The sequence below is a fragment of the Eretmochelys imbricata genome, chromosome 1 (genome assembly GCF_965152235.1).
Source record: "Eretmochelys imbricata isolate rEreImb1 chromosome 1, rEreImb1.hap1, whole genome shotgun sequence".
In the NCBI taxonomy this organism is placed as follows: Eukaryota; Metazoa; Chordata; order Testudines; family Cheloniidae; genus Eretmochelys; species Eretmochelys imbricata.
The window spans coordinates 81,014,963-81,033,579 of NC_135572.1; the positions used below are offsets into that span (position 1 = coordinate 81,014,963).

The 18,617-nt window shown below is 40.5% G+C and overlaps 1 protein-coding gene across 2 annotated transcripts; it reads right to left on the reverse strand.

Moving 5' to 3' along the window:
• Positions 1 to 5,164: 5,164 nt before the first annotated feature.
• On the reverse strand, positions 5,165 to 17,235 carry COMMD6 (COMM domain containing 6). 2 transcript variants are annotated; one of them, XM_077812426.1, is made up of 7 exons: positions 17,133 to 17,235; positions 14,115 to 14,173; positions 13,420 to 13,485; positions 13,234 to 13,310; positions 12,556 to 12,724; positions 8,515 to 8,667; positions 5,165 to 5,884 (listed from the first exon to the last, which is right to left on the reverse strand). In XM_077812426.1, the coding sequence occupies exons 1-7, from the start codon at positions 17,179 to 17,181 to the stop codon at positions 5,834 to 5,836; spliced, it is 624 nt and encodes a 207-aa protein (XP_077668552.1). In that variant the 5' UTR covers positions 17,182 to 17,235; the 3' UTR covers positions 5,165 to 5,833. The 2 variants fall into 2 exon arrangements, with proteins under 2 accessions (XP_077668552.1, XP_077668559.1); XM_077812433.1 differs by lacking the exon at positions 13,420 to 13,485.
• Positions 17,236 to 18,617: the final 1,382 nt, after the last annotated feature.

The window sequence follows — 18,617 nt, forward strand, 5'->3', positions numbered from 1 at the left end:
AAACTAGTCAATGGGAGATGCCAATGACAGGGGGTGTGTCCTAAGACCCACCCCTCTCATGAAGATCAGTGCTTAAATCTGTGCTGTAGGGAGATGCCTATCTTTGCTAGCCATCCACATCCAGGAACTCCTCTCCTGGAGACAAACAGCTTAGGCACCTTATGCTCAAATAAATTGGTTATTTTATACCTATATATATAAGCTTAGGCACCTTATGCTCAAATAAATTGGTTATTTTATTATATATATATACACACACACACACACACCCCCCTATATATCTAAGGTGCCACTAGTACTCCTTTTCTTTTAGGCACCTAGGGTATTTCTTGCAATGAATTAGGCAGACCTTTATCTCCATATAAAATGGTCAGGGAGAGCAGAACCTCTTTTATAACCTTTAGAGCAGTGGTTAGGGTACTCACCTGGGATGTGGGAGACCCACAGTTCAAGTCACTCCTCTGCCTGAGAAGGGATTTGAACAGGAATTACCACGGCTCAGGTAAGTGCTTTAACTGCTGAACTGTAGAGTGATTCTCACTCTCTGTAGCCTAATGACTATTTAATTATTAAATGACTTAACTGAAATAGAACAACTTCAATAGGAGAAACAGAGGGACCCACATCAGAATATCCCACAATCTAGTAATTAATTCACGGCAGATCCCAGTTTAAATTCCCTCTCTTCATAAGCAAAGTACCTTTATGAATCTGGGCCCCCTAAACTAGTTATAGTAGCTAAATAGAAGAACTCTGCACTCCTATGCAAAAGATTAGAAACTGCCCTTCATATTTGCGTCAGGAAGGAGAAATTAAAGAGAGCTAGAATGGTTAGAAAATATGAGCAGAAAAGTTTATCAAGCTTGGAAAATAAAATACAAGCTAATATTTCTGAAGAAAAATAATCCAGAAGTCATTCAAAACAGCAGGAGAAACCTGGAAAGAGGAAAGCTAAAAAGGCCAGGAGCTATTTCAAACACATAACTATCTGTTCAGAATGCAATTTAGAAAGAAAGAAAGAAAGGCAATGCCATTTTGGGGACCTTGACTAAGACTAAATGGAGCCATGTTTTTGCTTTGGCCATGATCTGGATGAAACTGGGACATGCCCAGGAGCAAGTGGTCAGAAGGGTAATCTAGGCCTTAATGCAGATGCTCTTTGGAAAAGACATCCTCATTGTCCAGTAAGAGTTTGCAAGTGTAGTAGTGCTGTGAAGACAGAACACTGTTTACTTTAACAGCCACATTTCTCTTCCTCCACCCAACCACATTTCTTTAAGTACAGTTCCTTGCATAAGACTGATATTCCCTGCCCTCCCTTATAAAACGTTAAAGTCAGACAAGAACTGAGCAATGCTAATGTGGTCTTTTATTCAATTCAAATTAAAAAAAATAAAAATCTTTAAATACAGACCCTGCTAATTTCAGTCTCTTATGCCTCTCCCTTTTCCAGAGGTGCTGTCTTTTAGTTGCTGCGGGGAGTGCTTGACTCCTGCTTTGCTCCAAAGGCACGGGGGGAGAGGGAGCTGGTTGGGGGCACTGCTGGTAGGTGCAGAGCAGCCACTATTTTTCCCCCCCATGGGTGCTCCAGCCCCAAAGCATCCAGGGAGTCTGTGCCTATATCATTTTCCAAGCTCATATAGTGCATTTCCAACATATTTATTTCTCAGTGGTGTAAATAATCCTTGTAGTCTTTGGAATTTAGCTTTGAATTCCTCTATTTCCCTACTCATTTGTGTGTGATCAGCAAGATAAATAGATGGAAGAATTTGGCAAGTTTTATCTAATTCAGTTTGGAGAGAAGTTTAGTTAGACTACCTGTCTTTTGTTTTATTAAAAAAAGGTGTTTGTGTCCTCAAGGGAGTCAAGATAGACTTTCATGCAACAAATAAGCACGGTCATGAATATAGACCACTTTTAAATTTGTTGTCCAAATATTTAATAACTTAGTTTTTAAACATACAAAAATGCATGGTATAGAAATCTGTATTAAAATGGAAAGTAATATTAAAGACAAGATGTGATTCTTTATTCTGCTACAAATCTGGTTCTACACAGGCACAACAGTAAAAAGTTGCTTTTGTCTAACTTGCCAGTATCACTATCCCACACAATTCAATTTCTAAAACAATTTGAGTATTTAATTGCTCCATTGTTTAATGCTGTAATTCTTACAGATGACTGAATAAAACATCTGAGATTTACCTCAACAGCCAACTCTCAGTCACCATCTATTTAAAACAATATAAATTAAAAAGGTGTTCACTGAGATTTATCAGAACAGTCATACCAGACACAGGCTTCTGGGGTTCTTCTAACAAATTTCAATATCCTGGCATGCAGGGATGTTTCACAAAGTATTCATTAATGTTTCTGGCATTATTGTCTCAGGTTGCCATAATGTGACAGTTTTAGACTCTGACTTTAAGGCCACAAGGGACAAATCATGATCTATTCTGACCTGCACACTGCAGAACATAGAACTTCACCCACCAACTCCTGAAATATAACCCCTCAACTAAGGCTGAGTTTCTGAAGTCCTCAAATCATGGTTTAAACACTTCAAGTTATAGAGAATTCACCATTTACACTAGTTTAAAACTGTAAGTGGCCCATGCTGCAGAGGAAGGTGAAAAAACACCAGGGTCTGTGTCAATCTGACCCAGGGGGAAATTCCTTTCCAACTGCAAATATGGCAATTAGACCCTGCATTTGTGGGCAAGACCCACCAGTCAGATACCTGGGAAAGAATTCCCTGTAATAACTGGGAGCCCCCCCCTTCTAGTGTCCCAAATCCAGCTGTTGGGGATTTTTGCTACTGGCAAAATGGGCCGCATGCCATTGCAGGCAATCTTATCATACCATCCCCTCCATAAACTTATCAAGCTCAGCCTTGAAGCCTGTTAAGTTTTTTGCCCCCACTGCTCCTCTTGGAAGGCTATTCCAGAACTTTACTCCTGTGATGGTTAGAAACCTTCGCCTAATTTTGAGCCTAAAGTTGTTGGCCAGTTCATATGCATTTGTTCTTGTGCTTAACTGAAATAACTCCTCTCCCTCCCTGGTACTGACCCCTGCAATATACTTAGAGCAATCATATCTCCCCTCAGCCTTCTTTTGGTTAAGCTAAACAGGCCAAGCTCTGAGTCTCCTCTGATAAAGCAGATTTTCCATTCCTCTGATCATCCTAGTAGCCCTTCTCTGCACCTCTTCCAGTTTGAACTCATCTCTTCCTTAAAGATAGGAGACCAGAATTGCACATGGTATTCCCAATGTTTCACCAGTGCCTTGTATAATGGTACGAACATTTCCCCATCTCTACTGGGAATAGGGTTACTGCAAATTGCTCCAACTGCACAGGTCTGCCAGTCTTCACTTGGAGAAGCTGCTATTAATGCTAGTTTAATGTTGCTGGACAAAAAGGCATCAATAACCAAAGCATCATCTTTTCTCCACTCATGTTCCAATATCAGCACAAACATTATCAGCTACACAAAGTCTGACTAGAGTCTGTAACAGCAATTTAAGTATCAAGTGTCACCCCAAAATTTGTGGTTCATCTGGTTACTTGTTTTTATTTTACTTTTGTCACCTATGCACATGTTTAACAACGGACCCCAAAACTCTTAAATGCAGTCACCTAAAACACAAAACAATAGGCTTCAATTACAAACACCAATGTAGGCTCTTCTAGAAATCCTTCAACTGACCATGTGATGAGACTCTGTACCAACCATCTCCCTGAAGGCTCATAAAAAGTGGACTTTAGGGTATGCCCAGGCTGACAAACCCAGGCTCTGGAAGAATGAGGAAGGAAGTACATTCTAGAGGCCAGGCCCTCTCCCAGAGAATATTCTGCAAGCAGCCGCCTCTCATTTTCAGATCAATTAAGTGCCACTTGCACATGCCTACTGATCTGAACTGCACAGATAGTCTCTCAAGTAAGGTTCCAGGTCCCAAACTATTTAGTTTGAAAGGTTAAACCCATCACCTTGCAGTTCATCTGGAATCCAGTGCAACTCCGAGTATTGGTGCTGTGCTCCCTGCACTATGCTCAAAAGGAGCAGACACACTCTGCACAACCTTGAGTTTGAATGGTTCCAGAGTGTACCCACAACATGGACTGCATTACAATCATATTGTCCTGAGGTGACAAAAGGAAGGGATGATGATAGCAAAAGCTGCATCAGAAGAAGAGCTTGAACTCTTCTAGCCACTTCTAGATTTAAAAAACAAAAAAACCACCTTTTGGCACTGCTACTTGATCTTTCAAAAGCAGCTCTTGTTCCAACCACCTTCAATATTGTGAAACTAGGTCAAATGGTGGATGCAACCCCTCTTTCAGTAGCACATACATGACTGTTGCCAATTTTTTCCCCATTGCTTTCAGCCTATTTTCATCTGGTCTTATTATCAAGACTAAGCCTCAGTCCGGTAACCCTCACCCATTCGGTTTTCATACAGGACTTATTTGCTCCATTGCACAAGCAAAGCATGATCTGATTTGAATACCTGCAGCATTCTCATTACATATCAGAATATTTTGTTTTCCGTATGTCTAATTCCATTTAGTTGTAATCTTCCATTTTAAATTATTCTGTTTATATGAAGACATTCCAAAATGGAAAGCTGGATTATTCCATATTTGAAGTTACCCTCATTCTTGATCACAGATGGCCACTAAGTCAGAATCTTACTGCTGACTGACCAGGACAACTAGTCTCTGGACAGACAGCAATGCAGTCCTGTGGACTCCTACCAGAAAGATTAGTCTGTCGGACTCTTAATAATGTCGCATGTGATTTGTTTAGCTGAGGCTGACCTTAAGTTTCCATTTCTTGACTTGAAATTTCCAGTTCAGAAGACCAAGTGATGCAACTGCATCAAGCTTCCAGTTTAATTAGGAAACAAAATCTGCTGATCAGAATAGTAAGTAAATGCCACAAGTTTAAAGTTGAATTTACTACAGAACATACATGAGCAACAAAATAATGTGCTATCAACTGTATTTATGTGCTGCAAACATATTTAACACACATTCACTTTTTTTAAATATAAACTTACCTATAAGTTCCGCTTAGTCAATGTTAACTTCCCTGCACAGAACTAAGATTTTAGACTCTGTTACTAGAGATATTTTCCTACAATAAGAGACGGTAAATCCAGATTTATGGAAATATTTCAGTGATACTACTCTTTTATTAATAGAATGATGAAGATGTTCTCCAATAATTAACAAAAGGGAGTAAAAATTAGGCTTCTAACCTACTTGATACAACTGGAATTTATCAGTTTGATGACACTACTCATGGCTAACAATATGCTTGCTGACTGTAATTTTATGTACTCTACGTAGATAATGATATAATTGATTCCATGTGCACACCAATGGCATCACTGATTTTATAGAGAAAAGTGTAAACATAGGGTTTACACTTCTTTCAGTAGTCTCCTCAGTTAGCATTTTCATGGGTGTTTCCACATGGCCGAGTTTATATACAGTATGTAGCTTCTGCTGTTGAACAGTAGGAAAAGTCTGAGGTTGTTACATAGCTAAGGATATGTCACAATGTTCTGCCTGAATAGAGCTAAATACACTTTTACTCGGATTACCACCTTGCAAGAGTTTGTTCTTTCATATATTTAGAACAAAAGTTACATAAATAAAAAAAGCTTTCAGTGTGATCCAAAAAAAGAGCAAGATATTGAAAAATATTCTTGACAGGACCATGAGAATACATACCTTACTTAAACAGACACTTAATTACTTGTGCAAGATAGGAAGGCTTATTTGGATCAAGTAAAGTGTGTCTTTTAAGTATTTAAACAGTTTTGCTCAAACTGTTTCAAGAACAGCTGCCATTTCCTTGAAATGTCTGAAGAAGTCCTGAAAAAGAAGAGGCAATATTAAACTACACTTTAACAATTTGCATTGTAGTGAAAGCCAACAGCTTCTTGTTGGAATTTTTTCCCTATGTTTACAAGTAGCACCCAAGATTATAGTATCTAAAATATGAGAACTTTATTTCAGTTTGCTTTATGCATTAGTCAGCACTTTGTGTAAAGTCACTTTCATTATAGTCTGATGCCATATTTGTGTGGTTTTGTCTTATGCCTTTGGGAACAGGAGAGAAAAAATGTTTTAGAAGTGGGAAAATGTGGTTGTAAGACCACAGAAATTGATAGGAGTAATACCTGAAAGTATTTTTATTCCCAGTTTGAAATAATCTCGATATTCAGTTTACAGTGTCCCTTTCACATAGCAATTGAACAGCAATATATTAAATAGTTTCCAATCTACAGAGTTGAGACTCGAGCAGATCTAGATTCAGAAAAATCACCAGTCATCCCTTGCCTTTTCAATACATTTTTCACTAAAGGGATTTATCGATAGTTAGCCTTGTAGAAGTTTAGTTTAAAAACAAAGGAGATGTAATGACCCTTTAATATAACTGAACTGATAGCTAAACAAAAGCTCTCACCACCACCCAGGTTTTCAGCTGTAGGCAAAGGAATTAAGGACCACTATGATAAGATTGCAGGGGGAGGAGGGGAGGAAGGAGGAGAATAGTAAAATTGTACTGGGGTGCAGGTATGCTGTGACTGAACAGAAGATATGGCAATAGAAGAACACAGTGGGGCACCAGAGCTGGAACATTTCAGGGGGGAGGGAATCCACCAATAAACCAAAATAAAACCTTCCTTTAATGGCTGTTACAGTAGGTCCACAAATGCCAGCAAAAAGGAGCGTACAACATTTTATATGAAGAGCCAAGATTTTTCAGCCTTAGAGGAATAGAATCAACTTGACGACTAGTCATTTAAAAACAATGTTTCAGGTATTACACCTGCCCAGAAAACCCCAGCCAATTTTTGTGGCTTTGCAGCCATATTTTACTACTCTGTTACTTGGTTGTTGCATGAAAGACTCACACAATCAAGAAAGAGAATGTGACTGACTACCTGATTATATGGGAGACCACAGTGAACCAACTACACAAAGTAAACACCCCCTCCCCTTGGATTTTTTTTCATTTATAGCACTAGTAACATCCTCCTACCTCAGAGTGAAGTGCTATTTTTTAAATGGCATTGTTCCTAGTGATTTGTGCTTGTTTACTTTTATAAATGTAATCCTGTAAAATATAAGCTATATAATCACACTGGGAGGTCGCTCTGTTCAGCATTAGGAAGTCTCTTCCAGCAAGCTCAACCTATTGGTAGTCTACTTTCACCTCTCCACGTTTATTGTGTGGGGAAGGGAGAGCAGCAGCAGCAGCGACTTAATTAGCAGCTGCTGTTTAACTATATAGTCAGAAATGGTTCCAAAAGTTAGTGTACATTCAGCTATGATGATTCAAGTGATTTGGAGATTCGTGTTTATTTTGAAGAAGCTAGGAGAGTTGCACAATTTTTTTTTTTAAATTGACAATTCCACTTCATGAGGAATATGTACAAATCAGTTATGTTTAAATTTGGGACCATCTCACCAGATTAAACTCTCTGAAAGAGCAGCTAGCCCTCTGCCTCTTTAAGTACCATAAAAGAACCCAGAAAGCTCTTATTAGGCCCAAGACTAAAGAAATGCAAAACAATTTTTAAGGTTAAGGATTTATCATACATTAGCTCCTTACCCATTTGACCCTGGCCATTTCACATGATCTCACAGAACCCTCCAAACTCCCAGCAATCTGACTTCTGGCACCGGCTATTGCTCTAAGTCAGGGGTTCCCAAACTTGGTTCAGGGTTTGTTCAGGGTAAGCCCCTGACGGGCCGTGAGACGCTTTGTTTACCTAAGCGTCTGCAGGTACGGCTACTTGCGGCTTCCAGTGACCGGCCAATGGGAGCTACGGGAAGCGGTGGCCCACCCCACGCCACTTCCCACAGCTCCCATTGGCCGGGAATGAAGAACCGCGGCCACTGGGAGCTGCGAGCAGCTGGTTACCTGAGCATCCACAGGTACAAAGTGTCTCACCGCCTGCCAGGGGCTTACCCTGAACAAGCCACGAACCAAGTTCAGGAACCCCTGCTCTAAGCATTAAGGATTTTTTTTCCTGGAAGTTTGGTTTCAGGCTTTAATTCAAATTTTAGTTTTTAAGGCTGGAGTGGTCCCACAGACCTCTTGAGCTTCGAACACACTCAGTGATTGCAGGACAGGCAGCTGGGTAGCAAACTAGACAGATCATCAAGCGAGTTAACGTACTAAGAGATCTAGTCTTTGGTTACAATTTTACTCATTGAAACAGGATAGTTTTGATAAGGGCAAAGCAATTTTAAACTTGGAATTCTTAAGTCAGAGTTCTTATTAAATTAACAATGTTTGGGTTCAGTTGCTTAAGCAAATAGATTTTTAATCTGAACCATATGTAGATGTCTCATCTTTCCATTACCACATATATAATTAAATGTCTCAAATGTGCTTTCGTAGATGTAAACATTTGCATATCTATTAAGAAAGTACTGTTGTATGCAACTCTTTTTGAGAAGTAACACTTTTATGAAACTGGATTACAAACCTGGAACTGTGGGATTGTCATTTCAAAAGACCTGCTCATTATCTGGCCCGACGGCTCTGCCACTTTTAGTGTCATTGTAACGTAAGGATACTTAAGAGACCTGCAGCTGTCAGAGCTCACTGCCATTCCCAGTTTCCACTGAATATCTATAATCTGAAGAAAAGAGAGCAACCAAACTGTTTTTGAACACTTCCAATCAATCCTACTGACACTCAGCTATACTATCAGTAATTAAGGCTATGTTTAGTGATGGGTAAAAGTCATGGACAGTAAACAAAAATTCACGGCCAGTGACCTGTCTATGACTTGTACTATATACCCCTGACAAAAAAATTTGTAAGGGAGGGGGGGGAAGAGAAGAGAGGAGGTGGTGTGCAGTGTGTGTCCCAGGACCCCTGCTAGTGCTGGCTGGGGTGTGGGGGGGGCGCGCAGTTGGTGGGGCTGGCAAGCTTCTTACCTGGAAGCAGCAACACCAGACTCCCTCAGCTCCTAGGCAGAGCCAGGCAGCTCTGTGCGCTGCCTCTGCCCCGAGTGCCGGTTCTGCAGCTCCCATTGGCCGGGAACTGTGGCCAATGGGAGCAGCGGGGGCAGTGCCTGCAGGCGGTGCACAGAGCTGCCAGGCCACTCCTCCTGAGGGGTGTTGCCAGCTCCAGGGAGCTCACACCCCCCTACCTGCCCAGAGCCCTCACCCCCTCCTGCACACTAACACCCAGCCTTGAGTCCCCTCCCACACCTAAACTGCTGCTGCTGTTGGTGGGAGGCGGTGGCCCAATGCTGCCCCAGCAGTGGCTGGCCTGAGGGCCGCCTGAGCTGTTCAAAAGTCACAGAATCCATGACTAACTTGCAGCCTTATCAGTAATACATTAGCCCACCATCCTCTAGCTCACCCAGAAGCTGTGGGCTTGATGTAGGAGCTATTGAGTAAAATTCTGTGGTCTGTTTATTGCTGGAGGTCAGACTAACAATTCCTTGTGGCCTAAAGCAGTGATTCTTAACCTTTCCATACTAATGTACCCCTTTTGGGAGATTGATTTGTCTTGTGTACCCCCGAGTTTCACCTCACTTAAAAAAAAAAAATCTACCTGCTTAGAAAAATCAGACAAAGGTGTCACAGCACACTATTACAGGAAAAAATGCTTACTTTCTCACTTTTACCATATAATAAAATTCATTGAATATAAATATTGTACTTACATTTCAGCATATAGTATACAGAGCAATTTGTCATTGCAGGAAGAAATTTTAGTTTGCACTGACTTGCTAGTGCTTTTTATGTAGCGTGTTGTAAAACTAGGCAAACATTTAGATGAGTTGATGTACCCTCTGGAAGATGTCTGCGTACTCCCAAGGGTACATGTACCTCCAGTTGAGACATCACTGGCCTCAAATATCTATTAAACTATAGCTAAAACTGCAGAAAATTGAATATAACGTTAAGAAATGTTGGATCATAAAGAGTCACCTACTAGATGCTCTAAACAAGACTAAATTCTTCTCTATCCTGACCCCTTAAAATCAGTGGTTCTCAACCAGAGGTACACAGAGGTCTTCCAGGGGGTACATCAACTCATCTAAATATTTTCTTAGTTTTACAACAGGCTACATAAAAAGCAGTAGCAAGTCAATACAAAACTAAAATTTCACACACACGACTTGTTTATACTGCTCTATATACTATACACCGAAATACAAGTACAATGTTTACTGTAAATAAATCTTCTCCTTGGGCTGCCACCTTGACATGGTGGAGAAGCTTGCGTATACTTAAGAACCTAAGACCGATGCTGTTGGGAGTCCTGTACTTCTAGTAGGGTCACTCTTTGCAGTAAGGTCGAAGGCAAGGTACCAGACAAAGTGCAGACCAACTCAACACAACCCAGTATAAGACCTCAATGGCAGAGCAGGCAGATGAAGCAGGATGACCTCTCAATGGCTGCAACAGAGGAGAAACCCCTGGTTGTCTCGGACTTCCTTGCCACAAGACACAGGTGCCTCTTCTGCCAAGATTTGTGTGGCTGTTGGTGCACTATGGCTCCCCCAACATTAAACTACTCAAATGCAGGCTTCTCTCACAGGAAGAGCTTCCCCCCACCCCCAATATTTATATTTCAATTTTTTATTTATATAGTTAAAAATGAGAAAAAGCAATTTTTTCAGTAATAGTGTGCTGTGACACTTTTGTATTTTTATGTCTGATTTTGTAAGCAAGTAGTTTGTGAGGTGAAACTTGGGGATACTCAAGACAAATCCGACTCCTGAAAGGTATACGGGTAGTCTAGAAAGGTTGAGAGCCACTGCCTTAAATAAACCTGGATCTCAACTGCAGCTCCCCTTCCTCCCCCAAAAAAGCTGTTGTTCTAAAGTACTTTGTAGCCATGCAAACATAGCTTCAAATTACTATATAGAACACAATTTCAGGAAAAAAAAGAGGCCCTGGAGAATTCAATAAGTCAGTGGGAGAGGCAAATACATCATCCATTTCTTCTACCGTTTGGTAGCATTTATGGGTCCATTTTCATTTTAAGACTCTACCAGTCAGTCAATACAACCAGGATTTAGGCACAGGTTTCCAGCTTGGCATTAAGCAGTTACATTTCACTTGCCCAGACAACAGGCTTTTTCCTGGCATAGCAGAGATCATCATCCGTCAATAGTCTTAATTATAAATTTACAATTGCAAATTTTGGTGAAGTTTGATTTGACTGAAGTTTCGTAGATAAACACAAATTCAAGAAAAAACATTTTCAACTGTTTGTTGTTACTTGCTAGGCAATTACTATGAAGTCAGATTGTTATTTGAAAGAGGATTAGATACAGATATTCAAAAGCACGGTTCTACTGACAACTCCAGGGTTCTAGTATCACTCAAGCTTCACTGATTTTATTTTTGATCCTTAACAAAAAGGGTTAAGGACACGTCTAGGTCTTCACAATTGTGTTGCAATGAAATGTTTCTTCAACAACATAAGCTCCAATAATTTAGCAGATACACATGACTGAAAGGCACTGGCATTAAATCCTAAGGGTTTTTTTTAAATGAACACACACAATCAAAGATTAAGTCCTTAAAGAAGGGCAAGAGCAAAACCTACTTATGGTGAGCTCTTAGTGCTCTGTTGTTGTTTGTAAGTATACAAGCAGGAACAGATTTTTCTGCTGCCAGTGCAATTTTTCATGGCAGGAGGATTTTACCCACCCATCTTTAATTGATAAAGAAAATCAGGGTAACATCACTCCTAAGCCCCTGATAAGAGGCACAAGACTGTACTAATGCCTATATGAAACCTTTTTGCTATGGTTGTATTCTTTGTAATCTTCATCAAGGATTTAGGAGCTAGAAGTATTCTTAGCTAACTCTAGACTTTCAGAAACACATGTTGAATTTTTTCAAATACTCAACTTGATCTATTCATGCATTAAAAGAAGCAGAATTACTGTTTTATTTTTGTGCATGAAAGTTCATAACATGACCGTATCAGTTTTATATAAAGATCATGCATAAGTATTAATGTAAGAATTCACATCAGAATGTTTTGCTTAAGTACATGAATGTCAGAGCCTTATTGTGCTATACACTAAGTAAAATGTTAAACTCATGGAAGTTAAAATATTAAAGCTCCATTTTAACTCACTAACAACGATGAGAAGCGTAGTTTGAACAGACTGTCACTTGTATGAATAAGCAGACAAACTTTTTTTTTTGTAATTAAAAGTGCCAAGTGTGTTTAATGCCAGTCACTTCTTTCAAGGTATAAAACCTATATACAACTTTAAGTAGAAATCTATGTTGCCAGAATGAAAATGCAGTATTAATGGAAGTCTTCTAAACTTGTTAGAAAAATATTTGAACCACCTAGCTCTATATGTTTAAGTATTTGTAAGTATTAAGGGGAAAACTAGTATTAGCCAGGTCTAATCACAATGGGCAGGCATCCAACAGTCCATTAAATATATTGTTTGCCACTTTTGCAGCAGCATCCACCATGAAGTAGACATTTTTGGGAAGTTAATGCGATTGAATCAGAAGTCTGAGCTAGTTACCTGTCCCACTGTTGCCATATTTCTAGCATCTTCTGACATAATGATAGATTTGCCCTGTTCCTTCCATATATGGCGAATAACCTGAACTGCATGTTTTGGCAGCATTCTGATTACATTACCCAGACCAGTGGAGAGTTCTTCTGCAGAGAGGTTGTTTTTGGCTGCTGTGCTGTAGATAAATTTAAAACAAACAATTTGTAGGTTTTTGTAAGAGTGATGTTCAAGAAATCCAGGGTTTTTTTAAAATAGGCAAACATTTCCATTAGTGTTCTATTCATGAATATTATTTTACATAGTAATTGTGTAATGCAACCTACATACTCTTTTCGCAAAGGATTTTACTTAATTTCCCCCAAAGTAAACTGTGCTAAGAATTTGCATGCAAGGTCCCCACAAGGGAGCAACTTCCTTTTATTTATGTATACCCCATCTATTTAATATTCATAAATATTCTAAGTGGAAAAACAGATTAGTTTCTGATTTATGAATTTAAAAAATTGAGTTAATACAAGTTTGCAAGCCCCTTTAGATCCTCTCAAGTACTCAAAGTCAAAATTTTCTGGCTCCTCCTCAGCCTTAATTTATACCTTTCCACCTTTTATAGCCCCCCCCCCCCTTTTTTATTCTTTAAAGAAAGAATAAAATTAAGAGGTATAGGCAGGATGGGTTCTGGCTTACCTGAATAAAAAGGAAACAACATTAATTATCTTTGCTAGGTCAGCAACGTTAATTTCAACTCCAGCTGTTTGAAATCTCTAGAAACACAAACAAATGTAAGTCTTAGAAACATTCTGTAATTCACGTGACGTTATATACAATGAATGTAAGTGATTTGCTTTTGGATGACCACTAATCATAACTTACCTGGCATAGTTCTACTGTATTTACACCTGGGATCTGACAGTGAAGATGCTGAATAATTCGCTCACACTACAAAGAAAAAGTTACATGGACAATAACTAGTGAAATTATTAAAATATCATGCTTTAAAAATATCTGTACAGAGGGTGTACACCTGGAGTCACGTGGTTTCAATACACAGTGGCCAAGCAAAGAAGCCTATTGTGGCAATATACAAATAGTGTGCTACACCACTTTACACATATACTAGGTGAAGAGGAAAAGGATGTATTAAGTCAGTGGCTGCTGCTAAAACTACATTTAAATACCATCAAACCCACAAGAGTGGAAAAAAAAAAATGTTCAAACCACTAGCCTACCTGCTTTGCACTGCTTACAACACAGCTGCAACTAGTGATACAATTCAGCACTAAGGGTGCATTTTCCAATGATTTAATAGAAAACATGAAAGGGATTGTTTGCCAGCCTTGCTGTTCCAGTGTGTACTACTCAAAAGCAAAATCAGTATTTTCTAAAAATACAAAATTGGCTTAGTCTCACTAATCACTAGAGGATGTGGTCCACTAAGGCAAAGGTGGGGGACATTACTATTACCCTATCAGGGAAATTTGCACTCAAACAGCTAGTAACATAACCATCACTTCAAACATTTTACAATACACAAAAGCATAAAAGCTAAATATAGAAATATTACTTACTAGCTCAGCAAATAGATCCTTAGGTATTAGTTTAATAATATCAGCAGTACTACCAAAATCTAAAAAAAAAAAAAAAAAAAAAAAATTAGCTGTGTGCCCTTAAATAAAAAAAAAAAAAATCCTCTCAGCTCATGGGAAGGCTCTCAGCTCATCTCCTCCACATGGACAGTGTCTGCATTTTAAACAAAATCTTTGGTCAAGATCCAGGAGTTTATTGCCAGATTTCTGCTTTATGAACAAAAACTAAACCTATTAAAAATACCTAATGACAACATTAAAGGTAAATATTAATCACAATTGAATCCATAGAGACATAGATTTTAAGGTCAGAAAGAACCATTATGATCTCTAGACTGACTTCCTGCATAACTCTCAGAACATTATCTGGTATTTCTACATTAAGTCAATATCTTATATTTGAGCTACAGCACTTTTTTTTTTTTTTTTTTTTTTAAAAGTCAGTCCTAATTGAAAGACTTCAACTGACTGAGAATCACCTCCCCAGATAAGTTGTTCTAAGGGTTAGTTACACTCACTGTTAAAAGAAAAGGATGACTTGTGGCACCTTAGAGACTAACAAATTTATTAGAGCATAAGCTTTCATGAGCTACAGCTCACTTCATCGGATGCATACAGTGGAAAAATATAGTGGGGAGATTTTATATACACAGAGAACATGAAACAATGGGTGTTACCATACAGACTGTAACAGGAGTCAGGTTTCAGAGTAACAGCCATGTTAGTCTGTATTCGCAAAAAGAAAAGGAGTACTTGTGGCACCTTAGAGACTAACAAATTTATTTGAGCATAAGCTTTTGTGAGCTACACTCTGGTGAAGTGAACTGTAGCTCACGAAAGCTTATGCTCAAATAAATTTGTTAGTCTCTAAGGTGCCACAAGTACTCCTTTTCTTTTTGTAAAAAGAGTGACCAGGAAAGGTGAGCTATTACCAGCAGGAGAGCAGGGATGGGTGGGAACCTTTTGGAGTGATAATCAAGGTGGGCCATTTCCAGCACTTTACAAGAACAGTAGGAGGGGAAATAAACAAGGAGAAATAGCTTTACTTTGTGTAATGACACATCCACTCCCAGTCTTTATTCAAGCCTAAATTAATTGTATCCAGTTTGCAACCTAATTCCAATTCAGCAGTCTCTCCTTAGAGTCTGTTTTTTTGTTGAAGAATTGCCACTATTAGCTCTATAATCGAGTGACCAAAGAGACTGAAGTGTTCTCAGACTGGTTTTTGAATGTTATAATTCTTGACATCTGATTTGTGTCCATTTATTCTTTTACGTAGAGACTGTCCAGTTTGGCCAATGTACATGGCAGAGGGGCATTGCTGGCACATGATGGCATATATCACATTGGTAGATGTGCAGGTGAACGAGTCTCTGATAGTGTGGCTGATGTGATTAGGCCCTATGATGGAAACCCTATCCCGGAAACCTACTGACCGCTATACTTACCTATATGCCTCTAGCTTTCATCCAGATCACACCACACGATCCATTGTCTACAGCCAAGCTCCAGGATACAACCACATTTGCTCCAAACCCTCAGACAGAGACAAACACCTACAAGATCTCTATCTTACAACTACAATACCCACTTGCTGAAGTGAAGAAACAGATGGACAGAGCCAGAAGAGTACCCAGAAGTTACGTACTACAAGCCAGGCCCAACAAAGAAAATAACAGAACGCCACTAGCCATCACCTTCAGCCCCCAACTAAAACCTCTCCAACGCATCATCAAGGATCTACAACCTATCCTGAAGGACGACCCATCACTCTCAGAGATCTTGGGAGACAGGCCAGTCCTTGCTTACAGACAGCCCCCCAACCTGAAGCAAATACTCACCAGCAACCACACACCAAAAATACTAACCCATGAACCTATCCTTGCAACAAAGCCCACTGCCAACTGTGTCAACGTATCTATTCAGGGGACACCATCATAGGGTCTAATCACATCAACCACACTACCAGAGGCTCGTTCACCTGCACCTCTACCAATGTGATTTATGCCATCATGTGCCAGCAATGCTGCTCTGCCATGTACATTCGCCAAACTGGACAATCTCTATGTAAAAGAATAAATGGACACAAATCAGACATCAGGAATTATAATGTACAAAAACCAGTCGGAGAACACTTCAGTCTCTTTGGTCACTCGATTACAGACCTAAAAGTGGCAATTCTTCAACAAAAAAAACTTCAAAAACAGACTCCAAGGAGAGATTGCTAAATTGGAATTAAGTTGCAAACTGGATACAATTAATTTAGGCTTGAATAAAGACTGGGAGTGGATGTGTCATTACACAAAGTAAAACTATTTCCCCTTGTTTATTTCCCCTTCTACTGTTCTTGTAAAGTGCTGGAAATGGCCCACCTTGATTATCACTCCAAAAGGTTTTCCCCCATCCCTGCTCTCCTGCTGGTAATAGATCACCTTTCCTGGTCACTCTTGTTACAGTCTGTATGGTAACACCCATTGTTTTATGTTCTTGTGTATATAAATCTCCCCACTATATTTTCCACTGCATGCATCCAATGAAGTGAGCTGTAGCTCATGAAAGCTGCTGCTCTAATAAATGTTAGCCTTTAAGGTGCCACATGTACTCGTTTTCTTTTTGGGGATACAGACTAACCCAGCTGCTATTCTGAAACGACTCACTGTTAAAAACCTGAATCCAAAAATGTTCAGTTTCTTCCAAGAAGTGATAGCCACATAACAGCAGGCCTTGGCCCTCTCTTAAGGTGTCAGCAAAGCTCAGAGATAGTCGTCTGTGTGTGTACACGCAACTCCAGACCCATCTCCACCTTGTGTCCCACCACCACCACCTCCATGTACCACCCTAACTCCCTCTCCATTGCCCCCATATAGCACCCCCGTGCCCTGAGCTCCCCTTCCCTGTTGCCTCACCCACTCCTCCCCCCCCGTGCCCCATCAATCTCTTCCTAGCCAACACCCCACCTCCACCCGTCCATCCATGGGCCCCACAGCCCCGCCCTCTCACCAAAGGACTCCAAGGCCGGCGCGCCCACCACGGCAGCTCCGGCAGCCATCCTCCCGCCAGCCACCCGGTGACCCCGTCAGGCTGCTTCCGCTAACAACACCCGCGAGCGGCCACCCTCATTGGTTAGCAACTACAGAACCACCCTCCGCTGTCCAATCATCAGTCGGCTACCTTCCGCCGCACTTCACGCTTATTGGCTGCTGGGCCCTTGGGCCGCCCCGTTCCCGAGCTCTCACTGGTTGCTCATTATGGCGTTGAAATCAAGCGCCAGGCGGTGGGATCGGCGCCAAGCACGCGACTCCGTCGGAGGCGATCGCGCGGAGCTAGGCGCCCAGGGTGCTTGTCCGGCCCCAGCGGTTTGTGTGCGTCTAGCTCAGCGAGCCGCTGACTCAGCCTGTCTCGCGCGGCGCGTGGCCTGAACTTCCTCGCGGGCTGCCGCTCTGTGTCCTTGATCTGTGACGTCTTCCCTTTCCGGCGGCGTTCCCGGAGTGAAAGGGCATTCCCTCCCCCCCCCGTTTAAAACCTGTTGGATGAGACTCCAGATTTCCGTCGGTAGGGTCACTAAATCAAAAGGGATCCGAGAGGTACTTAGTTGCATCGGATGAAGTGAGCTGTAGCTCAGGAAAGCTTATGCTCAAATAAATTGGTTAGTTTCTAACGTGCCACTAGTACTCCTTTTCTTTTTGTGAATACAGACTAACATGGCTGCTACTCTGAAACCTAACTACATATGCTACATGTAGAGGCTGTCGCCGGGCTCCGTCCTGCAGCAGAATACTTTCTTAGTCTTGGTGTGGCAACGCGATGCTGTGTGGCACAGTCAAATCACAGCGCAGTTTGATGCACGGGGGGGCATGTTGGTGTCACAAAGCTGCATCAGTGTCAAACCGAATTTGGGACCCTTAAAATCAGTCACGCCTGGCCTACAGGATATACGGAAGACCTACACCAATTCAGTACAGTATTCCCAAAACCAAGATTGGTCAGAACCCTGGTTATCTCCTCGCACCCATATGTCTAATATATGGAATAATCTGACATTAGATATTCCTCCTGATGCAGGTTTTATAGGTGTTCTATTTGCAGTTTGTTTTTAACATTACCATATTACTATGATCTCAAAATAATGAATTTGAGATGATTTGTTCATATTGAAAATGAACTGATTAGTAAAACTGTAAAAGACTGGCAGTGCTGGTTAATCTATACCCCACAGTTTTGCATCATATTTAACTAAAGCCCCTTTTAGTCAAATCAGGTATAATATTTTGCAACCCCAGTCCTAGGTTTGCAATTATTGCGCAACATTATGTACTTGTTTATTGTTATTAATAAGAAGCACTATACATATGAGTCAGATTCCTGTTTGGTCTTGCTCTCTCCTTTCCCAATGATATAATAATTTGTGTTTATGTTATATGAAGGTGGAGATTACACACCTCCATAATTTCATGGTTATCAAAACACCTGCATTGTGCAATTTAC